Source organism: Cryptomeria japonica, chromosome 4 (assembly GCF_030272615.1).
Source record: "Cryptomeria japonica chromosome 4, Sugi_1.0, whole genome shotgun sequence".
NCBI lineage: Eukaryota > Viridiplantae > Streptophyta > Pinopsida > Cupressales > Cupressaceae > Cryptomeria > Cryptomeria japonica.
The window spans coordinates 737,329,808-737,347,313 of record NC_081408.1 but is presented as its reverse complement, the minus strand read 5'-3'; the positions used below and the strand labels follow the sequence as shown (position 1 = coordinate 737,347,313).

At 35.2% G+C, this 17,506-nt stretch overlaps 1 protein-coding gene across 1 annotated transcript in view; it reads left to right on the top strand.

Annotated features, from left to right (window-relative positions):
• LOC131027444 (proteasome subunit beta type-6) overlaps positions 1-11,086 on the top strand; it is a 58,422-nt gene extending 47,336 nt beyond the window's left edge. Inside the window, exons 7-9 of the mRNA XM_057957516.2 lie at positions 1,765-1,838; positions 10,356-10,430; positions 10,658-11,086. Coding sequence (XP_057813499.1) covers positions 1,765-1,838; positions 10,356-10,430; positions 10,658-10,786 — 278 coding nt within the window. The 3' untranslated portion in view covers positions 10,787-11,086. The remainder of the gene's footprint in view (positions 1-1,764; positions 1,839-10,355; positions 10,431-10,657) is intronic.
• Positions 11,087-17,506: the final 6,420 nt, after the last annotated feature.

Below are 17,506 nucleotides of genomic sequence, written 5' to 3'. Positions count from 1 at the left end.
GATCAAAAATAAAAAAAAACTCAAAATTTGGTCAAAATTCCTCAATTGGACAAAATTCACATTTCATCATCAACACTTAGACAAATTAAGACTCTGCACTCAAAATTCCAATTGAAAATAGACCATTCTGGCGAATTCATTTCATTCAAAATTTGCATCCTACAAAAGGAAGCTTAAAAAGCTCTCAGGACTAACTGGATTCTGGCCTGAAAGGACAGTAACGGAAACCCTAAGGTTTGACCCTAAATCCAGACAACTGACAAACTATCAAAACCCTAAAAAGAACAGAAAAAGAACAAGCAGAACGAGCAAAAAGAGGGGGTCCCCATTTTAATGGGGCGATGTGTGAAATGGTCACAACAGTGTCTAACCCCATTGGGTTGTACCCATGTACAATTTGGAAAGGGAGTTTTAGCTGTGTTTCTGTTTATTCAATTATTGTAGGCAAATTCGGCCTAAGTTAGTGCCTAAGCTAGCACAAAGAATGAAGTCCATACTCACCTCCTCCCATGGCTTTACAAGAATAGGTAATGGCTTGTATATTCCTGTATTTTGGCTTCTCTTGTCATGTCCTTGCCTGTCTTAGACCTATATTAATTTTCTCTCAACTTTTTAAATGTTTCATCCACTCCAAAATAGCTTTTTTTATTTTTTATTTTTTATATTGCATATAGGTAGAAAACCGGTACAAAAAACTGTCATTTCCAGTGTCCAACTAGCTACAGCTGAGTGTACATATGGATCGCAGATCCAGAAAACTATATAGGACTATACACAAAATTTACACAAAATTATGCATATATCTGCAGTATGTACTGTTGAAGCCAGATCATGGGTGAGGTAATGTTGTGTCGAAGCCGGATCATGTCTGCTCATGTTCTTGAAAGGCCTCCATCCAGGTCGTCCACCCCAGAGGGCCTTCCATCCACATGGCCTGCTTACCCTCAAGTAGTTGAGTAAGCTTGTCAAACCTCCAGTGTGTTTTTCTCTTATTAAATTTTCCTTTATGGATACTCAAAGTATGCATAAGCATTTCTTTTTGAATAATGGTACCTTCTGGATGAAGTAATTCAACCATGGTGTTTTGTCTTGATCTATTGGGCTCTTACATGTGGTCCATTCTTCTTTAAAATCTGTTTTATTCTCATATAATTGTGTCATTGCATCAAAACCAGTAACTTTAATCCTTATTCTACTCAACAACAACCATACCACTCAACTAGACTTACCACTCCTATTTTACAAAAACTGAATAACTTTGTAGAAATTCAATACATTTCATATATCTTTGATTAAGTTTCCCTTGGCTTTTACTGTATTGCAATGCCTAATGATTGATGTATAGTTTGGACTCCTTTGGAAGCAAGTAGTGCCTCCAACTTTTGTGTACCTGAATAATGTACAAAACTCTTGATCACAGTCAGAGTACTTTCTTTTGGCTAAATGGGCTATGAATTTACTTTCTTGACATAATACTCTCCTAATGGTTGTCTCACTTGTATCACAGCCTACTTGAAATACTATGTTAAATTCTGGTAATGCCAATGCATGTTGGGATATTAACTTCTCTTCTAGGAGCTGAAAACTCCTTTTTGTTACTGCTGTCCAAAACTTAAGGTTGTCTCAATATTTTAGAATAAGATTGCCAACACTTTCATTTTTCGGTCATAAGTTTGCATTGATTTCTTTAAATTTATTCTTTTTGATCTTTGATATTGAGTTGATAAGTGCTGACATTTCCTTGTGTTCCCTTCATTTCTGCAGGATCTGGTTCAAGCTATTTGTATGGTTTCCTTGACCAGGCATGGAAGGAGGGATTGAGCAAGGAAGAGGCTGAGGTATCTGCTAACTTGAGTTTCGCTTCTATTTAGCACCATGTGGTTGTCTCCATATATGTGCATATAGGTGGTTTCAATTTCAGTTGAATAGGTCCTGTTTAAATTATTTTTTGTTGGATAAATGAGTTAACAAAGTTTTTAAGTTAACATACAAAGTTAAAACATTATAAAATTAATAATATCTGGACGTGACTTGGAAAGGTCTTTGGAATTAGAGATCATAGGCAGGTCATTTTGGACTGGAAGGGGAGATGCTGGTTTGTAGTGATCACGACATTGAGAGTGTCAATATACCTCCAACTATGCTTGCTTGTTCTATTTGATCCTCCATGTGTCATCTATGTATAAATGACATTTTTTAAATGATTATGAAAATTAGTGTTGATATAGCTGTGTTTGCTTGCTTCTTCTATTTAATCCTTTGTGTCATTCTTTGAAAAATGCCATTTATTAAATGATGGTGACATTGAGAGTATTGATAAGGTTCTGTATTTGCTTTCATCTTCTCTTTGATCTTCTATCGTCATTTCTTTCCCCTTTTTTTACACTTGCTATATATCACTAAATTGAGCATTGCTACCACATACTTACGTGGAGCATGCTTCCCCCTTTGTGCCTTGGTCATCAAGGTGGTAAGTGCTCCAACTTTCACTCAAGATGTGATGGTCAATCTTTTCCAATTCTTGTTCTGATGTACCATTTCATTATTTTTTGTATCCTTAATCCATTTGTTGCAGATTTTTAAAGTTTTCTTCTAAATCTTGGCCTATGCTATTGCACTATTGAAAATCTACTAAGAAACATGAATACCTGTTATCTTGACATACCAAAATTTCTGTCTTTGAGGGAGAAGCTTTGCTCATTTCAGTTGAAGTGAGAAATTCTCTGATAACATTGATGATTATGGAGATACCTCTTGATTCCCAAAGATGTCATTGTACATCTCTCCGTAGTCTCCCATTTGACCAACTGAAATGAACAAGTCTCCCCATTGGAAAACAAAAACAAAAATAAAAATTATGTCAGAGTCACCTCTGTCACTATGATATAATTCTAATTGACTAACCCTTATATCCTACTCTCATTTGTCTGCTTTAAATAGAATTTTCATTCATTTTGTATCATTTTAAATTTATATATGCACTGCGTATTGTATATTAATATTTTTAGTTTTCTAAAATTTACATATATTCAAATATTTTGTATTTTCTGCACCTCTTAGTAACCATGCCCAGTTTTTTGAAAATTGGCTTCCCCATCCATTATCTATACCCCTATACATTTCTGTTTTGTTTCTGGGTGAACTTAGTCCATTTCTTGGAAGGGTTTTTAGTTGTTTGTATGCCTAACCATAATTATGCATAAATAATTATTTGGAAGGAAAACAAGAAGTTCTGCATTAACTTGGTTTGGATTTTAATATTGGATTATTTGATTTGCCCACAATCACTTGCTTCACCCTTGAATCCAGTCTTTGCTTTGATAACTCATGCCTAGATGCTTTAATAAGCCTTAAGCTTTTTAGTTCATTTGTTATGTACATTCCTATTTGCTTTTCTTTGACAATGTACTCTTTTTCTCATTACTACATGTAGCCAAATTTATTTTCCTTTCAGATCCACAAATTAAAATCTTCGAGGTTTTTTGAACATGGACTAAAATTCAAGAAAATCTCTTGGTGTGTGTAAATCTTGTTGATAAATTTATCTCACAACAACATCAAAGTGAAGAAAGTTTTTCAAAATACTTGGTGATTATGCCCTAATGCTTGATAACATTATATAAATTGCACAATAATGAAAACTTCAAATGCAGAAACATACACAGATAATTACACGTTTGAATTATTCTTTCATTCCTTGGAAAAAATTACATGCAAATCTTCACAATTGATTTTATTCATAGTTGCACAGAAATAAACATGTACTAAGTTGTTCTGGCATGTTACAACTTAAGTTTCTCAGTCCTTCAAATTTTTTTTTGAAGCCTTACATTCTTCTATCTTGCTCCTATCTTTATACTATTTTAGCTAAAAATCTAATCTTCCAAAAATCAGTGTTAATTACGGAAGCATCCTTATCCCTTATAAGGACAGGACGGAAGACAAGTCTAAAATCACTAAATATTAATTAAATCACTAAATATTCTTTAGACTTATTTAGCTAAATAAAGGACTTTCACTTTATTTCTTCATAGTGAAATGTGAAATAGACTTAATTTGAACCACTTGAGCTTTTCCGTCCATGTTCATGTTGGACTGGTGCAGAAGTTTTTATCTGAGCCTAAAAACTCTTGGCTCCCTCTTAGCAAGGAAGGAATTTTACACCAATCCAAGTTTTGTCTCTTAAAGGCGTCAAACTTCTCTTTTGCTAAAAGCTTGGTCAAAATATTAGCTACCTGTTGATCGGTGGAGATGTGCTAGAGTTTAACTGCTCCCTTCTGATGAAGTAATATCTGATCTCTATGTGCTTGGACTTGTCATGAAACACTGGATTCTTGGAGAGTTTCACACAACTTTGACTATCATAGTAAATGACCATGGGGTCCAACTCCTATTCAAACAACCTTGCAAGTAACTTGCAAAGTCAGATGGCCTCACAAGTAGTAATACTAGTTGCTGTATTGTGCCTTTGCTATGCTTAGTGCCATTGAAGTCTTCTTCTTGCTGAACTAGGATACCATATCTTAACCCAAGCTAAAGTAACACCCTGAGTTGCTCTTCCTATCTGCTGCACTACCTGCCCAATCAGAATTTGTATACCCCTGCAACTTCACTTAACTATCTCCAAGGTATCTCAGACTATACTCCACCATGCCCTTCAAATATGTGAGCAGATTTTTTGCTGCTTCCCATTGCTCTTGCCTAGGCTCCACCATGAACTGACTCAAGGTGTTCACTGCAATACATATATCTGATTTGGTGTTGACCAAATACATCAAGAAACCTGTCAACTTCCTGTACATGGGATCAGTCACCTCTGAATTTGAAGTTGATACTTTCTTCAGATTAATGATCATAGGTGTGGCTATAGGTTTGCAATTCTCCATCCAAAATCGCTTCAGGATCTCAACTGCATTCTTACCCTGCCTAAAGGAAAATCTCTCTTGGTCTCTGTTAAAACTGTAACCTCATAAAGTAATGCATCAAGCTGATGTCTTTCATCTCAAACTCGGTAGATATATTTGTGTTGCACCTTGCAATGAGCTGCTTTGCACATGTAATAAACAAATCATTAACATATAACACCAAAATAAACAGATCATTCCAAACAGTTATATAATATAGATTAGGATCTGCTTCACTTTTGGTGAAGGCCATACATGCTAGATATTCATCTATCATAGAACACCAGTCTTTCAGTGCTTGTTGGAGTCCATACAAGGCTTTCTTAAGCATACACATGGGATTCCTTCCCATTTACCTCAAAGCCTTGAAGCTGCTCTGTGTACACCTCCTTCTCAATGATTAAGAAAAGCTGTCTTAACACCCATCTAATGTATCTTCCATCCCATAAATGAAACTAAAGTCATAGCTGTTCTAATGGAAGTGTATTTGGTGATTGGAGCAAAAGTTTTCACATAGTTCACTCCCTCTTCTAATGTCCCCTACTTGGGAGCTGTCATATTTCCAACAATTATCAATTATTACTGAACTAATTCCCGATTCATACTTAATAATTAATTCTATTATTCATAATTGATAATTTCTAATGCAATGTTCAATCTGTTCGACATTTTGCCATTGATGAAAGTGATTTTTGTCAGGCTAGAGGATTACTCAAAGTAATATTGGATTGAGTTTGAAGTGTGTTTTGAGCTGCTGTTTATTCATTAGATCTTCTCAAATTTGGTTGAGGTGCTTGAGGTGCTTGGGCTACTTGATGTGCTTGAGCTGCTTGACTTGCTTCAGTTGCTTGCTTGGCTGTTAGCTTGAGCTTCATATATGTCTGCTTCAGCAATGTGAGTGCCTACTTGTCACTGTGTCAGCTGTTACATCAGATTTGCTGCCATGCCATTGTTGACTCGTGAAAAGCCTTTAAAGAAGGATGCCGTTACAATTAGTGATTCCAAAAATGGCTTGACTTCAATATTCCTTTTTGATCATGATGTGTTAAAGAGGTTAAAGTTATGGGAGTGGAGCTACGGTGTATGTTGTCAATAAAAATGTATTCAATAATATTTTTCAGCCTTTCGATAAATTGGAAAATTAACGTATTTGATGTTACGGTGATATTGTGTTTATGGAAGAACATTGGGGGTCAGCTTTTTAACGCACAAAGCCTTTAATGACAAGAAGAACATTGGGGGTCAGCTTTTTAACGCACAAAGCCTTTAATGACAAAAAGGTATTGAATGAATTAAGCCGTAAGGGAAAAAGGTAACGGATGGTGTGTGTCAGGGATCTATCTACAAGTAAAAGCAAACACGACTTTATCCTTTGTGGAGATATGGCTGTAAGTAGTGCTTGATATTGTTTTTAATACATATATAGTGCCCGGCTAAAAAAGACATTTTTCTGTGAGTCATGATTTTATGTTGAGTCGTGTTCATGTTGTTCCCTGGTTCAGCTAGTAATTTTTATAAATCGTATTTATGTGTGGCGTATTAAGTGGTGGTGTAGACGTTTTTTTGGGGGGGCTAGCACGTATGAGTTCATGGGACAATCAATAAATTTGGAGTTCGATTGTATTTGTGATATATTTTTCTGAAGGAGGAAGAGCTTGTAGAAAGAAGTTACTTTTTTAAGAAGGGTTGGCGTCTGTTTTCAAAGCGGTTGTTGTCTTTTTGAAGTTGGAGAGCCATTTTTGAATGTGGTGAGGATATTTTATGAGGAAGGTGAGTCAGGTTGAGTGCTTGTTGTTGCGAAAAGAACAATAGCTGATATGCCATATGGAGAGGTGGGACAGTAATGGATGCGATACTTTAAAATAATTTTGGAGCTGTTTCATTGTAGTGCTGAGAGTGGAGATCAAAAAGGGGATTCAAGTAATATGAGAAGAGAAAAGTGCGGTTATTGGTGTAGACAGATGTAAAGGCAGAAATCCTATTGATAATGCTGGTATTTGTGGCTTCATATTGAATCAAGATTCTTAGGAGGTTTGCTATTGAAAAGTCTGTTATAGAGTGTTTAATGTATTGTTACTGAATATCTTAAATTTTGGGGATGTTGTATATCTCTTGCTAGTAAAAGAAGTGCTGTATATGTTCAGAAAAATCTCACTGAATTTTGTTTTTAAGAGTGTTCTCTTTCTGGAGTTGGTGCTTCAGCAAAACAGAGAGTTGGTGCTCTTCTATGTAATTAGGGTTGGTGCCCATTGGGTTGGTGTCCATTTATGTTAATGAAAGCCATTTGATGCCGTGGTTTTTTACCCGAAAGGGTTTTCCACCAAAATCTGGTGTATGTGTTTTGATGATTGTTTTCTTCATGTTTTATGTGGTTTCGAGTTGTTAAAAGGTTTAACAAACTGCAATACTGATTCACAATTGACTTCTCTTGTGGTCTTGGCACAATGTCTCATACATTGTTTGTAGTAGAGGTGTACTGCACCATGGCATCTTGCCAAACTTGCTGATTTACAACTTCTTGGAAGCTAGAAAGTTCTAACTCATTGATGTTACTCATCAGTGCTGATAGAAATGGTCACCTTGTAACCTATATAGATTGCCTTTTCTAATCCCCACAACGTGTGCAACATCTAGGCCAGATTCTTTTGTTTGATAAGAACTTGCCGATCCTTGAATTCTATATCATGGTCTTTGCTCTCCAGCACTGAAAATGAAAGCAAATTCTTTCCGAGATAAAAACCAAACAAAACATCATCAATATGTACAGAATTGACTATTGTTGAAGGGAAGTACAAACTTATACTACTAGAAACTTGGCATCATCACCATGTGCAACTTGAACTGTAAAATTATGTTCCCTATAATTAGTAAAACACTCTTAGACTGATGTCATATGTCTAGAATGGATCCTCACCTTTTCCTTTTCTCTTGATGTTTAACTCCATTCCTATTTCAAAACCCTAGGTGAGATCTTGTAAATGTAGCTTATTTTTGCAAAACTTGCTAGTTTGCTTCATTCCTTTAAAAACCTAGCCCTTATCTTGCCCTAGCTGCCACTACATAGCTCACAAACTCTAGTTACGGATTTTGAGCTGTGCCCTACCCTTTGCTCTTTGTAAACCTTGCCCGTGACCAGTTTTGATCTGCGGAAAAAAAAGCCTTTGCTGGTTTACAGATCAAGCTACAGCAATTACTATTTTTTATGGTTGCCAAATCGTTCTTTTCTCATGGCCTTTAAGGTGGGGTTGTGATCTGGTAGAGCATTCCAATTATATTCAAAATAGTAGATAACCATTTGAATATGTAGATGATAGGCTATTAGCATTGGAATCTCTGGTGTTTTAAACTATCTTGGCCCCAAAGAGATGAGAGGTTTGATAAAGAGGCTGTTGCAGGAAATACAAGCAATGAACGGGAAACTCTTCTATTTTCTATATCACATGGTAACAGTCCCCCTTTATTTGAAGTAAGTACCTTTGTAGTCAGTCAACTTAGTCGCTTCAACTATTTTTAGTTTTTAAAAGAATGTTTCTGATAGTCTACAGATATAGCTCAAGCAGGCATCTAAGTCAATTGATACAAATGCTTAGCTCCTTATGAGCAATATAGTACTTAGCTCTCTACGAGAATACTACTAGAAGTCAAAAAGTGGAAAACTACTTAGAATTCCACCTTAGATGTCATTTTGGGACTTCGAACTTGGGGCTCCACAATGAAAATTGAATGGTTTAGCCACTTGATCTGAACCCCTTGGACGGCTTCCCTTTATATTAAATATTGATGCTAAGTTTGTGATGAAAGAGTTTGGCCTTGCACCATGGTGTAATAGTGTGTCTAGAGATATCTGTGATGTATTATCTTTCTGCAATTTAATTGAAGTCTTTTGTGTTGTTTACTTGTGTCTTGGTTAGACAGTCATTCATTAGGTTCTTCAATCATGGTAACACGTCTGTGATTACAAGAATTAAGGTGGGAGATCCCTTTTCGACATAAATCATTAAAGACACCATGTCTTCTTTTTTTCTGTATAAAGGAATTTAGCTATGTTGCTGGTTCAAGTTTGGTGGTTTTCACTGGTGTTTTGTTCTGTGTTCGGTAGAGTTGGGTTTGGCTGTGTGCAATATTTACATAAAAAATATATAAGAATAACTATAATTTGCACAAAATATACAAAAGCAACTATAGATTTGAGAACACATTTGTTAATTGATAGTTGAGAAACTAAAAAATGCTGGAAAATTCATATTATGCTGATGATGGATCACAGAGGGTGATCTGAAGTGTTGATGCCAAAAAATTATTATTTAATGCTGATGATGGATCACATAGTGTGATCCGAAGTGTTGATGCCAAAAAGCTACACACAATCAAATCTAGAAATAGCTCACTGATTCAGTTATGGATTGTGGAAATTTGATCAAATTAATAAATAAAATGTTATTATTTTCGTTACATCGAGACAAATAAAGGGGAAAAAGAGAGATTTTTTCGACTGGCACATGGCATAACATTTTTTATTTTTTGCTTTCTAAACTAGAGTGCAAAACGATCAAATTTAAGGGCTTTAGTTTACAGGGTCCTTCATGGCACATACCATTTTTCATATTTTTTATCGCTTTTAGCCATCCTTCAAAAATTCACTTATATGGTGGGTTGGTTTGTTTCAATGGAATCATTTTCTGGGTATTTTTTTAAATGCATGTTTCTAGGAACATTGAGAGTTCTCACCGGGTTTCCCTAGCCTAGGCTGGAGCTGCACTGAGGTTAGAACCAAGTCTAGATGGTCTGTGGCTCACCCTGTTCATGCATGGGAAGTGAAATTTGTACAGTGAACTTTCAGATGAAGTATCCAGCAACACATACGATATACGTTGCTGCAATGGTACTGTGCTAGGAGTTTGATGCTTCATGGCTTATATTGGATTTGATTTTTCTAATGGGAGTTGTGTTGTATTTGTGGGAATTCTCTTTTCATCTCTGTTGGATTATTTTATTCGGTTCTTACAGGGGCCTTTTAACCTGTCTGATATGTTTTTCTGATGAATGCTATAGTTTTATTTTCAGATCGAGTGTTATCTTGCTTTAATTTCTGTTCTTTGTTTTCTCTTGCTGACTGAAGTCTGTCCCATTTTTATGCATTTGTCTTCATGAATGTTATGTCACGTTTCCCTGAGAAAAAATGCCTTATCCACGTACACCGAATTATTACAACTTGCAGACGTGAAGTTTATGGTTTTATACTTTGTACATTACTTGAATAGACTTTCTATTAATTGATATCAAAATATTCTTGTAATAAAGGTGTTGAAGGGTATTGCAGGCTGCTTTGTTTTGCTTTAGATATTTTGTAATCATTGTGACAAATGATTGTTGTTTAGCTTAAAGTATTCTCAAATTGTTTACTTCTACATTTATGATGCAAAGATCACAATTAACTTTCTGCTTTTCCAGGCTCTCGTTGTAAAAGCTGTTTCTCTGGCAATAGCTAGAGATGGAGCAAGTGGAGGGGTTGTGCGAACTGTTGTGGTGAGTATTCTGTTTCAACTCGAAACAAATTTTAATTTTAATTTTAACTGTTACAAAGTTCAGTTGAGTCAAGTTGTTACAGAAAATTTGATTTGTTAACCTTCTATTAGTTCATTGATAGGAATCTAAATATGCCATGATTGGATTATGATACAAATATACATAATATCATTCACATTCCATTGATCGACGCAAAGCTTTAGTTTACAAGCTTATTTTGTGTGCAGATAAATTCTGATGGGGTGACACGAAACTTCTATCCTGGAGATAAGCTTCCTCTATGGCATGAAGAATTGCCTTTGCGCAATTCATTATTGGAACAACCAGATAGTGAGGTGGAACTTATGCATGCGTAGAGTTTATTGTTCTGACTTTTGCAATTATGTTATTTAATACAGTTGTTGCACAATGCTGAAAGAGCATTCAAAACAAGCATTATTAGACTGAAAAGGTATTTTATGGTTAAAATGCACGTTGATAGTGATTGGAATCACCAATTTGTTTACGAGGATAACATGTTGATGGCACAAGCTTTATTTGCCAAATTTTAAATATGCCGATAGGCATTAGCCTATTTAATTGGGTGGGTGGCAGTGAAAAATCAATGAACTAATATTTTTAAGTGCAAGGCAAAAAGGAATTGAGCGTTTTATACCCACAGGCCGTGTGGCCAATGTCATTTCCGTGCTCTTCGCTACCCATGGAATTTAAAAAGTTATATCTACCCTGCATGCAACTCTTTAATTGTGATTCTTTTATTTTTTCTCCATTTTTTAATTTCTAGTACATAGAGTTTATTAATGTCTTTTTTCTTACTTATAAATTATTTCTTAACCATGTGTAATTTTTTATGTATTCTTTAGCTATTGTACAACTTGTAAGAATGTGCTCAGTTTTAATCCTTCAATCCTACAATGTGTTGTGAGGCCCGTCCAATTTTTATGGCTAACCATGGCATTAAGCAATATGTTGATTTTGTTTGTGTGCAATGATGACTCTTATGCAAAAAATGTTAAAAAGATTTGTGGCATTATTAGTGAAACATGGGGATGTGCACATTTCCCCCCTTGCCCCTTCCCCACCCCACCCCACACCACATTTTCCTGCTGTTTCGAGGATAAGGGCGTCTCTGGAACGTAGGGATGGGGTGGGGATGTCCCCCGGCCAAACACTTCCGCCACCAAGACATTGGGGATTGTGGGACATACCAGGGACACCTAGGAGTCTCCGATAGCCCCCACTTAGAAACTCGATCCTTAAACACAAAATGGTGATTTTTTTTTTAAGATTGCATTCGTAATGAAGGTTTGTGAGATTTTGGAGGCCTTATTCGTGCCCCCCTTGACCACAAACCTCCACCCACCATTCTTATTGTTTATGCAATCATTTTCATATTTTTTTAATGTTTATTGGTTTAAAACTTTGAACTTCACTTAGTATGCCAAAGTTTCATTTGCAATTCTTATACTTATTCTTGGTTTGCACTTTGCTCCCAAAGTTCCAAAACTCTACCCACCATTGTTAATGTTCAATTTTCAATGCAATCATTTTCATGTTTTTAATGTTTATTTGTGTAAACTTTGCATAGTGTGACAAAGGTTCACTTATGCCTCTTACACTTATTCACTACATTTTTTATAACTAATTTTTCTAGTACTATATATATATATATATATATTTGTGACACCCCTGCTTGCCGTCATCCCGTGCTGTCCACAAACTTAGGCCCTTGATCCCCGTCCTTGAAACTTGTCCCCTACCAAGAAACTCAATGGAACATTGAACATTATAGAATTCATTTTCCTCTAAACCATGAAATTTTGGGCACTTCCTACACAAATGATCTTCACTAAACAATACCATAGTGACGTCTGCATGGGGTAACCCTAGCTAAGAACATTGCCTATGACCAAAAATATGTACACTTAGCGAACTTACCTTACACTTGTGATATGGTGAATGCAAGTGAATTCTTTCCAAGTTCCATTGTATTCAAAATTTATGTATGATTATTTAGACGAGAACCACAAATACTCTTATCAATACTATGTATTGTGTACACTCCAAGTGGTGTTCAAAGACATGTATAAAGTATTTGACCAAATATATATATATATATTGATTTCACTAGAACTTGGAAAGAATTCACTTGCATTCACCATATCACGATTGCCGATTAAGTTCTATATATATAAGAATTCACTTGCATTCACCATATCACGATTGCCGATTAAGTTCTATATATATATATATATATATATAGAACTTAATCGGCAATCGTGATATGGTGAATGCAAGTGAATTCTTTCCAAGTTCTAGTGAAATCAATATTTATGTATGATTATTGAGATGAACCACAATTACTCCTATTGACACTGATTGTGTTCACTTCAAGCAGTATATATGTACAAAAACGTATATTTATCAGTGTGTATGTATACATTTTATACACATGCGTACACTCACATTTCTCAATTTGTGCATGTGTAAATATGCATATCAATCTGTATGGATACACGTATATATGTGTACATATGAATACATGTCTACCCTGAACACATCTCTCAAAAACAGGACACCAATCCTTATACAGTTTGTAACCTCCTTTTAGATCTGCTTTTCGGCAGTGAACTTTGATCAATAGGATTGTTGTTTGTCCCACTTTGTTTTCTTAGATAATGTGCTTAAATTATTAATTTTCAGAGTGTCCTCATAATTGATATGAATGTCACTATGGAAGCCTCCATGACCTCATCGTCTTAAAAAATTAAGACCTTCCTAAGCCTGTAATCTCAACGTAGAAAGCGATCTGTCTAACAATAGTGAGGAATTATAGGGGGGACTCTATGACATGTCAAACTCTATTTTAGAAAACCTTGGCCAGTTGAGAAAAGAAAGGCCAACACCAATAAAAACAAAGGTCGCTTAAGTGCCAAATTCCATTGTTACCACACACATGATTAATGACTAACCTTCTCGAAATCATTGCTAATTAAGGATTGCAATTCCGGTTACCTTGACTGATCATCGACAACATTTAGCACAAGGTGATCAATACCCATGTTTGATAAAATTTTGGCACAATTTTTTTTTCTCTTAAACGATGCTACATGATGTAATATAGAATGGTGAATAATCATTCATGCCTCCCTCAAAATATGCTTGATTTTCCAATTTGTAGACTACTAGTTTCTTAAACACAAAATGAGGACCATAGAGTCATTTCCGATTATGATACTCTCTAGATTACAAGCTTTGACCATTTGGAGTCCAAGAAGGAAAGTTTGAACCTTTACATTGTTATTTGTTTCAGAGTGAAGGTTTAATGCTGCTTTTAACAACTTAGCAAAGCAATCCTATATAACACAGTCTGCACTCGAGGAGCCTAAATTCCCAGAGAGGCCTCATCAATATTTAATTTTGACGTACTAGGCAAGGCACATACCATTTGACTCGAGAGCGATTAGACTGGGTGAATAGAAAGTTGGAAGCCCATGACTGGGAGTGATTGAGGGGATCAACCGGAGCCTTCACACATGACAAAAACAATTGAAAATGGTAAAACGCTTTCAAAGATAATATTATAGTAAAAAAATAGCTTCTAACAAATACATGAAAAGCTGAAAATTTGAGATATCGACTCTCATTCTTGATTTTAAAGTGCTAAAAATTGAAGACACCTCCCAAAGCCATTTGAGTATAATAGAAAGGAACACATGATTCTTCTTGGAATAGAGCTACCTTAGGGGTGCCTATATGCAATCCGATCCCTTTTGGGCAAGGATGGCTTCCATAATCCATTGAGTCTCCTCACCCATAATCCAATTGTAGGCTTTTGGTTTTACATCCTTCCTTGTTACACTTGCTGGAATATCCACAAATTGCTTTTGTTTTCTGCTATGAGTGTGTGAGATTTAAAATCTTAATCAAGAAGAGTTTATTTTCTTCTCTACCATGACACCCCAAAAAATTAGCCTCCTACTCCCTTGATAGAACTCATCAAGAGCGCCTTACAAATCCATTATCTCCAACTAAGTGATTTACTTCATTGTTAGGGAAGAGAAGAGCCACCTCTTGGTCTATGCCTTGGAGTACATAAAGAAATCAAACCTACAAAACTCCAAGCCTTGAATAGATAGAAAAAGATGAGTCTATTTTTTCTCAATTTTTTTTAGATGGGGGCAGAGCCACTCAACAAGGAGGCCAAGGATCCAAGGCAGGCTACATAAGCAGTCGCGTTCAAATAAATTTGGGCGGGAGAGCCGTTGGCAGAAGGCATTGGTATCCAATTGTTAACACTAGAAGACAATTGTTTCCTTGAGAATATTAGCAAATTTTGTAGCCATATTTGTTGCTAGCAAAATATGCTACACGAGTTGAATGGGTTGAAAACATAACAAACCCCAACATCCTACAAAGACTTGCCATCCTCAGAGGAACCATCAATTAGAGAGTCAAAGCTTAAAAACTAAAGTGCTTCTATCCATGGGCATTCCTTCATCACATAGTCACAACCTTTCGTCAAGAGAGAGCAAACTCTTAAAGCTAGGTGCTTAATGGTGAAACATTAGCTGCATTTGAAGGGGAAACCTTCTTATTAAGTGATTGAGTCCAAGGCCTATCCCCAACCACAAAATCAATATCCCCATGAAGAGCCTTGGAGATATCCATGTCCACCGAAATAAAGACAAATGAAAATTTATTCATGTAGGAAGTAGCAATGTCAAACTTCAAGAAGCGACCAATTAAGTTTCTAACGAGCTTACTACATGAATCTTCCCAAATTGGAGAGGAATAATTGAAAGTTTAACCCAAATTAGTCATATATTGACCCTTTTAGAGAGGGGTGAAGGAGATGGACTAAGGCTTGATTCAAAGGAGTTTTCCCCCACATCCATAACTTGCTGTTAAATATCTAATCACTTTCTTTTGAAGAGAAATGTTGCAATGAAGAAACCCCTAGCACAAGGAAATAACTCAATCTCATCATCGATGAGGTGCATCCAAGATTCCAAAATCTAGTTGTAAGTTAGGAAGAGAAGGCCACAAATTGTTAATTTAATAGACCAAGCCTTGACGAAGGAATAAATCTTATCCACAAACCACAACCAAGGAGATCTAAACACATAATGGGTTGTATTTTATTGTGTAGTGAAGGGTAGGAATGAATTCCTATTATAACTATGGTTATGTAAGATTGCTGACAACTCAACATTCAAGCACCAATCATTGCATCAACATAGCATTTAGAATATGGCTCTATCATCTGTAGACAATCATGCAAGGTCCTAACACCATTATAGGCCTAGAGACTAGACCACCACCAATTGAAGCTGTGAGATGATCAATTGGACCAGATTCAATGCCATGGAGTGTCAAGAAATTGATCATAGGATATAGCATTGAAACCTTATTTGTAGGAGCATGAATAAATGGAATTCAATTGTTATAAAAAGCATAAGCCCTAAACTCTCATAAGCTTTCTTAAATCTTGTTTGACAGTCATAGTACAACATCGACATTGAGACACATAAGAAAATTCTAGATCATATATCCTAATTCCTTTCAACATTCCACTCGAGTGGAAATTTAATAAGGATTTAAGGACACTATTTTGGAGGTATTGTTTAGTCCTTTCCTTTTTCTCTTTTTATTTGGGAGGTAGGGGTTCCTATGATTTTTCTCCTTTTTCATGTTTGTTAGTGTCTATACATGGGTACCCAACATGACTTTGTCGTTGATGCACATTTTTACATTTTTGATTGTTTTTCCATCTTCTCAAGTTTTACTTAAGGGAGGTGTTAGTGTAATATTATTACTTTAGGATATGACTTAATCCCAAGTATAATGTTTCACATGTTATTTTACTTTTTAATTACATAATGTAGGATACAATCCATGGCATTCTACGTTTTCTTAGCCTCACATATTTGAAAACTTGAATAAGAAATCTCTTAATTTTTAAAGATCTTTGCTTATCCTTATCTTCATTGGATTTGAAAGCTATAATCCTATATATTTATATCTGTTGCCTTTGTCTTACTATATAATCAAAATAATGAAACACACATTTGTGAGCTATTTCATTCCAAAACAAAACTATTTTGTGGTAATTTAGTTTCCATTAAGCTAATTTAATATATTCTCTATGAACTAGGTTCTTGGTTATAGATTTGGTCATATATTCTAACATCAATGTAGCTCATCATTGGCTAGGACTTAAATTGTAGAATCCAATGTATGTAAAGCATGTGCCCAAAATGGGTCCATTAAAATATTACCCAAATACTACAATACAAATTGATCTCCTTTGACATTAATAGCTCTAGAATAGAAACAAGAAACATGATATGACATGATTTAAATTATGAATAAAGTATGCACAGATATAGACTAGCACCTTCCCATCAATTTAATTTTAGAGAAAGTGTAAATACTCATACTCTTCATAAAGCTAGTAACCACACTAACTTAGAATATTATTTTACCCTTATAATGGAGTTGGCTCTTACATCAACTCTAATTTGAAATATGATATTTTCTATCATCCTTTGAAGTTAGTTCAAATTTGCGCACATTAGGGCTACAAAGTTAGCTCTTGCTAGTCCCTTGAAGAATGGTTGAACCAAAAAAAAAATACACAAGTCTAAAGGCTTATAAGTTAGATGAAGATGATGGAATTTATGAAAAATTGGTGGGAGGATGATAAGATGAATATCTCTTAGAAAATGAAAATTGATTTTATATGTCAATTTAATTCACACAAGCCAAGATTATATATTAGTAATTTAATCCAAGAAGCAATAAACATGATATGATTAAAATTTTGAATAAATTTTTGTTAAAATATACTAGCATCCTCCCATCATTATGACCTAAATCAAGACATTACACCCATACTCTTTAAGGAAGCTAGGACGCTCAATAACCTAAAATATGATCCTATCCTTAACAACAAAGACGATTTTTATATCAACTCTAATGGAAAAAATGATGTTTTTGCACAAGTATTTGAAATTCGTTCAAGATTGCATTTTTTAAGACTAAAAAATTAGGTCTCACTAGTTCCTTGATGA